This window comes from Pempheris klunzingeri, chromosome 10, assembly GCF_042242105.1.
Source record: "Pempheris klunzingeri isolate RE-2024b chromosome 10, fPemKlu1.hap1, whole genome shotgun sequence".
Classification (NCBI taxonomy): domain Eukaryota; kingdom Metazoa; phylum Chordata; class Actinopteri; order Acropomatiformes; family Pempheridae; genus Pempheris; species Pempheris klunzingeri.
The window spans coordinates 290,001-300,000 of NC_092021.1; the positions used below are offsets into that span (position 1 = coordinate 290,001).

Here is a 10,000-nt window from a genome sequence, read left to right on the forward strand (position 1 = left end):
ATTTGTGTGTTAGGGTTAGGGTTAGGGTTGTTTTTACACCACCTACAGCACACCACTGGACTCTCTGACTCTGCCTTAAACTAGTTCCGGTCTTACCTCTCAGGAAGAGCAGAATATGTTGCTCTGGCTGGTGCTAAATCTCAGATACATCCTGTCACCTGTGGAGTTCCTCAAGGATCAGTCCTCGGCCCCACCCTCTTCACCATTTACATGCTCCCCCTCGGTCACATCATCAGCAAACGCGGCATCTCATTCCACTGTTACGCCGACGGCACACAACTTTATTTCAAAGCAAATCCCAACTCCTCTGCAGCCATATCCTCACCCACACTCACCACCTGCCTGGAGGAGATTAAGGCGTGGATGAATCTCAATTTCTTGCAAATAAACAGCTCCAAAACTGAAGCCATCCTCGTCGGCACCCCACATCAAATCCGGTCATCAAATATCACCTCTATATCCTTCTCTGGTCACAACATCCCACTCTCCCCATCAGTCACCAACCTTGGTATTAAATTAGATCCCCAGCTGACTTTTGATTCCCATATTAAACACCTGTGCCAGAAATCCTTCTTCCATCTCAAAACTCCGCCCGTCACTCACCCTCCCAGATGCTGAGAAACTCATCCACACCTTTGTCTCCTCCAGGCTGGATCATTGCAACGCACTCCTCGTCGGGATCCCTGGCAAGAGCCTTCAAAAGCTCCAATACATCAAAAACATCCTCCACTCACTTCACTGGCTTCCCATTCACCTCAGGACTGAATACAAAATATCCCTCCTCACCCATAACTGCATTCATGGAAACGCACCAGTCTACCTCAACTCCTCTCCCTCCAAACCTCCGGTCTGCAAGCAACTACCGCCTCTGCCCCCCCCAGGACAAAATTGAGCACAATGGGTGACCGGGCCTTCCAATCTGCCGCTCCACGCCTGTGGAATACCCTCCCAGACCACCTGAGGGCGCCTCAGACGGTGGACTCTTTTAAAAGACATCTCAAAACCCATCTTTTTAAAATGGCTTACCCCTTTTATGTTGTTTTATCTGTTTTTATGTTGTTTTATCTGCTTTTATGTTGTTTTATCTGCTTTTATGTTGCGTTATCTGTTTTTATGTTGTTTTATCTGTTTTAAATTGTAGCTCTTTGAGATCTGTACCGTCAAATATAAAGTGCATTATAAATAAAATGTATTATTATTATTATTATGATGCTGTATCTGTCTGCTGTTTGCTCCTGAGCAGGTATCGTACACTAGCTTTACCTTGCTACCAGTGCAGAGGAACAGCTGCAGGTTTCAGAGACCTTTACTAGTGTAGGATCGGGGTGTGGCCATGGATCTGCGGTACAGACAAACCGCCGGTCTTTGTCTGCAGCGGTCAGGTTCAGTCACGTCTAAAAGAGTCTGACAGAGCGGAGCAGCGGAGCCAGCGGAGTCCCGCCCTGTTCGCTTCACCTCGGGGTCTGTGCACTGAATGTCAGGTGCTGCTCAGGTCACTATGTGCAGATATGCACACCTCCCCCGATGAAGGAGAGCTCACAGAACCCACCAGCTCCAGAGTGAGCTGAGCTCACTTCAGCACAGTGCCTATCCTACACCAGTGAGGGCCTTCAAATGTGCCTGGAAGACAAGAGACAGAAGAACAAGGCTACCGTCCAGCCTGTAATCTGTGGAGTGATCAGGCGGAGTGAGTCTGCTGTGGCCCGGGATCCTCTCACTGCCAAGGTGGCACTCAGCCAAACCTTAACGAAGACCAGACTCACTAATTGCTGCATGTTCAAGTAATGACAAATAAAACTCCAATGTGAACCACAGCCACTGACTCAGACACACTCCACATACGCCATGATGCAGGAGCAGATATCCACACAGCAGCTGGCAGCAGTGAGGCTGCTGTGACTGTGGACCTGCTTCTCTTAATGATTCTACATTCATTCACCATTTAAAGCTGCAGCTAGCCTTCACATTAGTGTTTTAACAGAGAAAAACCTCCAACACATGATGTCATGGAGCCCAGAGGGCACACCTTCCTACCGGAGGAACAACCTGAGCAGGCTACTGAAACGCTCGTGCACATGGATCTTTGTGCAGCACAGTGGTGGCAAAAGAACAAACCGTCCAGGACACCATGTTGTCACACTGAGATACTTTTCTGCTTATAAAGACAAAAATATTCCAGTTCAGCTCGGGGCTGCACATATTTTCCTCATGGTGAAAGTGGAGCATAGCTGTGTCTCAACATGTCTTTGCTGCAGCTGCCTCTCTATTTCACAGACACTAAAGGTGCTAAAGTACAGAAAAGCAGGGCCTACCTGACAAAACAAATTGAGCGGTTCAGCCAAAAGGCCCCGAAGAGAGCCGCTTCCCTGAGTGAAACACAGTTCCAGTAATGCTTGGCACAGACGTGAATAAACACATGTGTTCCCATTTAGCCAATGAGGAGACACACGCATGCATGCATGCATGCAAACACATGGTGTCCATGCAAGCACACACACACACGTTTGGGACAGCACTTTCATTTATGGGGTAAAAGAGGGTTTGTGCAAGCCTGGAAAATAAAGCCACACTATTCCTGGCAGCTGGAGGCTGCTGAGCACTTAGATCATTCTTTAGAAGCAGCTGCACAGTCGGCAGTGGAGATGTGGGTCAGGGGGGCAGGAGGACCAGGAAGGCGAGACTCAGTCAACCCAGATAAAGACAGACAGGAGAGAAGAGCCCGGCAGATAATGACCTCAGTAGTAGGAAGACATATGACACACCGATGTACGTGCAGACAGACGGGGTCAGTCACTTTCAGTCAGTACAGACGGAGAGAAACCTGATCAGAGAGGACAGCAGCGCACTGACCCACGACCACACACACACAGACAGACAGGTCAGTTATCCTGCCTACTGTCCTCCACAGCTGAAGAGCTGAACAGATGGCAGCAGCGCTGGCTCGTCCTGTCTTCTTCATCGTCTTCCTGCCTTTGGTTGTTTTGTGCCCCTGGGAAACCTGTTTGTCTTTATGCCAGTGCTGTGTTTGCACCATGTTTTAAAGTCACCCACAACCAGCTCACTGATGACAGGCAGCGCCTGCAGCAGCGTTCATCCTGTCACATGACACTGACTAGAGACAAACACCAAAGGAAATCTAAAATACTGCCATCAAATACTGCGAGCACTTGCCGAGTCCTGCAGTGATGCTCCTGGTACACAGACTGATGCTGGGGGGCCGTGGCTGGAGAAGCAGCAGGTCTCGTGTAGATGTGCTGCTGCTTTTACACTAAACTGTAAGCAGCCATGGACAGGCTCCACTAACTCCATTCTGTAAGACAGACGGTCTAAAATATCTCAACCCAAGGTCCGCTCCGTCCTCAAGCACACTAGGAGGACGAGGAGAAGATGGAGGAGGAGGATGCTAACTGGACTTCTATAGCACCTTTCCAGTCATCTCAAATATTTTAAATAATTATTAATAATCTTTGATAGTTATTAATTATTTCTAATAGTCAAATTGCCACATACAAGGTACCAAACCCCAATATTTTTGGTGCCGCTGTATGAAGCAGATTATTAATTGTCCAAACATAATTGGAACCCCAACATTTATTGGTGCCCAACATTCAAACACACCATCCATACAGGGAGGAGCCTAATGTTTCACACACTTCACACTCTGCCTCTGGAGAAAGTCGGGGTTCGGTGTCCAGCTGGAGGAGCTGAGAGTCGAACAGTCACTCCTACCTCTGTGCCTCCCCGAGGAGAAGGGTAGTGCTCAGAGTGGCGACACAACGGGGACATGGGAGGATAAGGAGACACCCCTCCATGGTGTTTGAGCTAAGATGACATGAACAATGATAAAGCGCTGACAGAAGCGACGTGCCAGGAACCAGAGCAGCACAGACTCCAAGACTGAAGGACAAGATGCCATGTGGAGCATTTCATCATGTATCCAGTCAGCTGGCAGAGCTATCCACTGAGGACCCGGACCAGAGGAAAGCTCATGGTGCCAACACAAGACTACATGAAGAATTATCACCAGTTCAACTACCAAACAAACCTGCTCTCCCCACCAGCATGTCAGACAGCCCCCCCTCAGAGCTCCGTGGGAACACCGCTGTCAGACGGACAGCGGCTTCAAGAGAAGCCGTGCCGTGCCAGCTGATTTCCTCTTTAATAAAACCTGCTGCGCCTTCAGGCCTTTATCAGTCAGAGCGCTGCACAGTTTCCAAGACAGAAGAGCACAAACGAGCAGCTCTCAGCCGAGTGCCACCTGTGCAGGTAGCACAGCACTAGTCACAACACATTTCTGCTCACTTTTTTGAGGGTTGTTAGACGCGTGCGAGCGCAGAATAGATTTTCCAGCATGGCCTCCACAGGGCACTCCACACTAATGAAGTGACGCATCCAGAGGAGCGGGGGGACGTGTGGAGGAGGCGGATCGTTTGGTATCATTATTGGTATCATTAGGAGCTTGTTATGGCTCCACACTCAGAAAAGAGCAGAGACGAAAGGAGCGGCAGAAGGTAGTGGACTGTTAAGATTTAATGACTGCTTATGGACAAGCGGCACAAACAAACAGCCGTTCTTCATGTGAGCGTCCAGTGTGTGCAGCCGAGCTGCTGGCTAAAGGGCAGCCTTCTGTTCCTGCTGGCTGTGGGTAAATACAGGCAGCCATTGTGTCAGGGGATCGCACCAAAACCGGCCCCACTGTCACAAAGGGCTCTCTGTGGTTTCACAGGAACAGTGCTTGGCTTGGGGATGAGCCAGCGCACCCCCCACCCACAAGCACCAGAACGCAGTGTCTTGGACCCGGCGTTCTGGGAACACCGCAGCCGAGCAGATACACTGAGCCAAATCTGCCTTTTCAGACCGACCCTCTCGGAGTGAAGCTCAGTGAGACGAAAAGGACTCGAGCTGGCGTCAGCACATGAACCTCTCATTAACAGAGCTGATTTAAGCCTCAGGACTGCAAAATGGAGATAAGTACAGGCCACAGGGCCAGAGTCAGTATCCAGCCTCACTGTTGTTGGTTTTTAAATCCATCACGCAGCTCCCATGCTAAACCTGTCTCATATTTATTTCAGTCGCTATTCCAGCAAACAAGTCTGTCCACCTCTCTCAGGTCCTCCATCATTCCAGGACAGGAAACATACCAAAAGCAGCCCTCCGAGGCAGAAAGCAAACACGAGCTCAGCATCTGAACAACTACTATCACAGCTGCGGCTGAGCTTCCTCTAGGAGCGCCGCCAGCAGCCCTGCAGGTGACGGATTGCCCCCCCCCCCCCCACACCAAACTAAAGGCTGGGCCAACTCTGGTGGAGTCAGGACAGGCCAAGCCACCAGACACACCCAGTGCAGGTATGGGAGCGAGGCTCCATATCATTTAATTACAACCCACAACAAGCAGCAGATGCAGAGTTCACAGCCAGTTACATCCCAGCTGGTTTTCCCATTGAGGTGCAGCCTCTCAACAGCTGCAACTCAAACCACCAGCTGACTGCAAGCACAGCGACATGATGGAAACTACAAGGATACTGTAGTCACCCCCCACCCCACTGACACACAGCTCGGCCTCAGTGGAAGCGTGTGCGGATGGTATTCCTACCTGAGCACAGGATGCCTTTGTGTCGGGCACAGGAGAAGTCGTCACACTCGCAGAAGCTGCCATAAATCTTGCCAAACTCCGACTCGTAGCACAGACACTGGTTGCAGCTGCACTCCCCTCGCCCGCTGCACATCTGCTTGCCCTCAGCTTCCCGGCAGGCGCTGAGGTACATGCTGCTGGCCTCACCCTCTTGGCACTCGCAGCGGGCGCCCAGGTAGCCCGGCTCACAGCGACACGTTCCACAGTTATAAGTACCTGTGAGCAAACAGTTCCTTCATACTGGTGGTACTTCTGCTACGCCTATCAAGTTCACCTGCTGGCTGCTATGATCATTTTAGAGCACTCTAGAAAGTTCAGTATCTCTGTGGTCTGACATATCTCACAGTCATTTCCAACATCATCCTGTGGCTGATACAGATACATGTATTTGAAATATCTACAGAGCTTAAAAACTTTGCAAGCGAGAGCCTCAGCATAATCACACTAGGCTAGTATTGCTGTTATTCTTTAACATTTAGCTCCCTGTAAATCTCAGTAAAACGGCCAGACACAAAGGGGACAGTGTACTGAGAGATGACGTACCGATGGAGCTGCAGATGCTGCTGTTGATTTGTGCTGTCCGGCTGCAGCTGCAGTCACACTGATAATCCACAGCCACCTCCAGACGGTCTTTGAAGCCCACCGGCTTGATGGTGAAGCTCTGCTCGGTGCCGCCAGGAGGGCAGCTCCTCGCCTCCACGGTCACATTGAACGACACCTTCAAAGAAAACGGAAGGAAGTGGTGTAATTAGAAGGGAAACAGAGATGGAGAGTGGATAGTGACTTCCTGTTTGTGGAATGAGAAGGGTTCAGGTTCAGATGATGTTAGGGATACAAGAGGAGAGTTTTATACCATCATCATCATAAGGCCTCTAAACCTCAACATGTTCACCTCCACTTTTCACTTTCCTGAGCCCACCACACATCTTCTCATTTGAGCAAACATGTGGCAGCTGTCAGCTTGTGGACATGAACTGCATATGACCGCGTGCTGTTGTGTTTACACCAGCGGCTTCACTTCACTCACAGAGCTGATGTGGCTTTGCCTGCGCATAGCAAGACACGACACGACACGACACCTACACCCATTTGGTTGCTCTGAGGAAGGACGTCCTCACATGAGGAGACACCCAAACCCAGCTGTTTTTTCTCTTCCAACATGAGCATGTTCTTCTGGTATTCTTCTCATATTGGCTTGATCACAGCAACCATCCTCAACCCGTCTGTGCAATGTAGAGCTCAGACTTCTCTCTGAAACTGCTTCGACTTTAATGAAATGACGCAGCTGTACATTAGCATAACTGACTGTCCCACTCAAACCCGTGGCGTTCAGGTGAAGAGCAGACAGCAGAACATTTGGGACTGGTCTGCCTCTGGACCCTGGACATGAAATAAAATGACTGCGTGCCTGAGTGCCACGTTACTTTGAGGGTTTTGACACCCCGGATAGTTCTTTTTATACAGAACCCCCCATGTTCAGACAGGTGGACAGTTACAGCTGGAGAAAGAGTGAGGTAAAGATGGACATTCTTGTCTATTTTGGTTCAGAGGTCAAAACTGTCACAGAGGGGAGGAAATATTCTGACTAGAAGCACTTGACCCTCAGAAGACAAACTAAAGCAAATATCCAACCCCTACAGCACCTGCTGCTTTTGGCAAGTAAGGACACCCCCTGTCCCCCGTCATCTCCTGCAATTCAAGACCAAAGCCATCGCAGCCTGGATAAACACAGCCTTCCTCTACCTCCATTTGGCCGACCCAACCAGTGGCAGCCATAAGTCTTCCAGCTAATGACATCACAGGAAGTGGGCCCACGGACCTGGAGGCTGGAAAAAGTTGAATGTGGCGACACTTTTGGTGTCTGAAAGGACGGGGCCAGAGCTGTTCATCACACTGTGACACAAGGCTTGCTACTCTGTCTCACTCCGACTTCATGAAGGCCAACTGTCTGTTTAGCTGCTTCAGTCATCCAGAGACAAGACAGCAGCTTGTCCATGACACTGTAACAACACTCCCCTCCAAACCTGCAGCAGAACTGGCTGCCACTGAAACAATCAAGACTCTTATCGTTAAAGGGCTCATCCCAACACCATCCTACACAAACACATCAGTTTTACTCATCCCTCCCACTTCTGTCGTAGCTTTAAAGCAACAAGTGTCATACCTCCCTGAGAACAATGTCTCAGTCTCATCCCCAATCCTGACCCACCAGTGTCTTCTTCAAAACAAAGATATCAGCAGTGAGCACGCTTCAGTCTCAGGAGGCTTCTGTCCAACATACAACACAGGCTGATTCAGGATAAAGGAGGAGCCTACGTCACCCCCCCTCCACTTCCCTCTAGGACGGAAGGCTTAACAAGTTAATGAGAGAAACAATTCAATTTACTGTAAATGTGAGTCGCGAGGAGGCCAGCTCCCCCAATCATGTGGCTCATTATGATTACTATGAGGATGTGGGGGAACACGGGGGGGTTAAGACATGGGAGGAAGTAGTAGTAACACAGAACGTCGGGGTGGAGGGGGAGAAAAGAGCGAGGAGATGATACATGAGACTAAAGTCATTGAGAAACCCCCAGACACTCCATCACAGTGACAGAAGTCCAGGAGAGAAGAACAGTTGGGAATCCGAGCACAGACGGCGAGTCAGGTTGTTCTACGGTCTGATGTCAGCACTCAAACACATTCATGTCCTCAGACAGAGACGCCACCAGCTGTCTGTCAAAAAGAGTTTCCTCTTGGTAAAAGAATAAATCTTTTGGGATGATGGAATTCTTGTGACTGCCTGAAATTCAATTAAGTGGGACAAACCCCACAGAGGGTCAAACAAAACACCACATAACCTCATTCAAATGCTACTGGTCTGTTTGGACAGAGTTCTTATGTTAGTGCAGACTCAGTTCCATTCAAATGTATGAGCCCATTCAGTGCTCATACATTTGTGTAGTGTTACAGTGAAAAGGATGCTGGCTTAACTAGAACCATTCCAGCCAGCATTCTCCCCCTGCCAGCTCATGTCTTTCATGGCTTGCAGTTTCACAGGCCTCCTCCTGCCTACTTTTGTGTGAGGTCATTAAGATGCAGCATCAGGCTCCACAGCAAGCTCACACAGACACAGTGACGGGCACCTGGACCCGGACTGGGCCGCGTCCTCACCGAGGACCGGGAGGTTTGGCAGCCAGCAGACCGAGCTGCAGCCTCCATCTTCTTTCACTGCTGAGAATAAAAGACATGAGTGAGGCCCATCACCCAAGAGCCCCCCTCCATTCACTGGTGTTATTCTGCTTCAACCCCCTCAGCTCCACCACCACCCTTTCCCATCCCAGACTGCCTCAGTAACATAAAGCAGCCTGGAGAAGAGCACAGGGGGGTTTGGGAGAAGAATTCCAACACACCGATGCTCACTGTGTGACAGCATGTATGAAGCTGCCCCCCTTTCAATGGATCCAGGACTCAATGCAAATTTTAACTGAGGCTTGTATACAATGTAAAGTGGCCACCAGAGAGAGGTCTGCAAAACTCAGAGCAATTAAGAAGTACCATCGCCTGTGTCACCTGCCCTCTGCTTCTGTTCAGGGTGGTAACGCACCTAAAGCCGTGGTAACGCCCCTAACGCCGTGGTAACGCCCCTAAAGCCATGGTAACGCACCTAACGCCGTGGTAATGCCCTTAACGCCGTGGTAACGCCCCTAACGCCGTGGTAATGCCCTTAACGCCGTGGTAACGCCCCTAAAGCCATGGTAACGCACCTAACGCCGTGGTAATGCCCTTAACGCCGTGGTAACGCCCCTAACGCCGTGGTAACGCCCCTAAAGCCGTGGTAACGCCCCTAAAGCCGTGGTAATGCCCTAAAGCCGTGGTAACGCACCTAACGCCGTGGTAACGCCCCTAAAGCCGTGGTAACGCCTTAAAGCCGTGGTAACGCACCTAAAGCCGTGGTAACGCCCCTAATGCCGTGGTAACGCCCCTAAAGCCGTGGTAACGCGCCTAAAGCCGTGGTAACGCGCCTAAAGCCGTGGTAACGCCCCTAAAGCCGTGGTAACGCGCCTAAAGCCATGGTAACGCACCTAATGCCGTGGTAACGCACCTAAAGCCGTGGTAACGCCCCTAAAGTTTGCAGACCACAGCTACAGACCACAGCTTAGTCCGGCTCTGTGGGATATCTGGTCTCACTGAGCCTTGTCTGCCTGACCTATGATCTGAAAAAGTAATACAAATAGAAAACAGTTTGGGGGGGGGGGGGGGAGCTGCAAACTGTTCCCTATGTGTGTGCTGGGAAAAATGCCAGAAGAAAAGCATCCGCCAAATGAATGTAATACAATAGTGATGGACAGCGATGCTCTGAGCTGCGGAGGAGCAGCACAGGTCAGC

General features: G+C 50.3%; 1 protein-coding gene across 1 annotated transcript in view; it reads right to left on the reverse strand.

The window, feature by feature from the left end:
• Positions 1–10,000, reverse strand: part of itgb5 (integrin, beta 5) — a 34,772-nt gene that overhangs the window by 15,877 nt on the left and 8,895 nt on the right. The window contains exons 10-11 of the mRNA XM_070837657.1: positions 6,176–6,350; positions 5,594–5,848 (exon numbers count right to left, since the gene is read on the reverse strand). Coding sequence (XP_070693758.1) covers positions 5,594–5,848; positions 6,176–6,350 — 430 coding nt within the window. The remainder of the gene's footprint in view (positions 1–5,593; positions 5,849–6,175; positions 6,351–10,000) is intronic.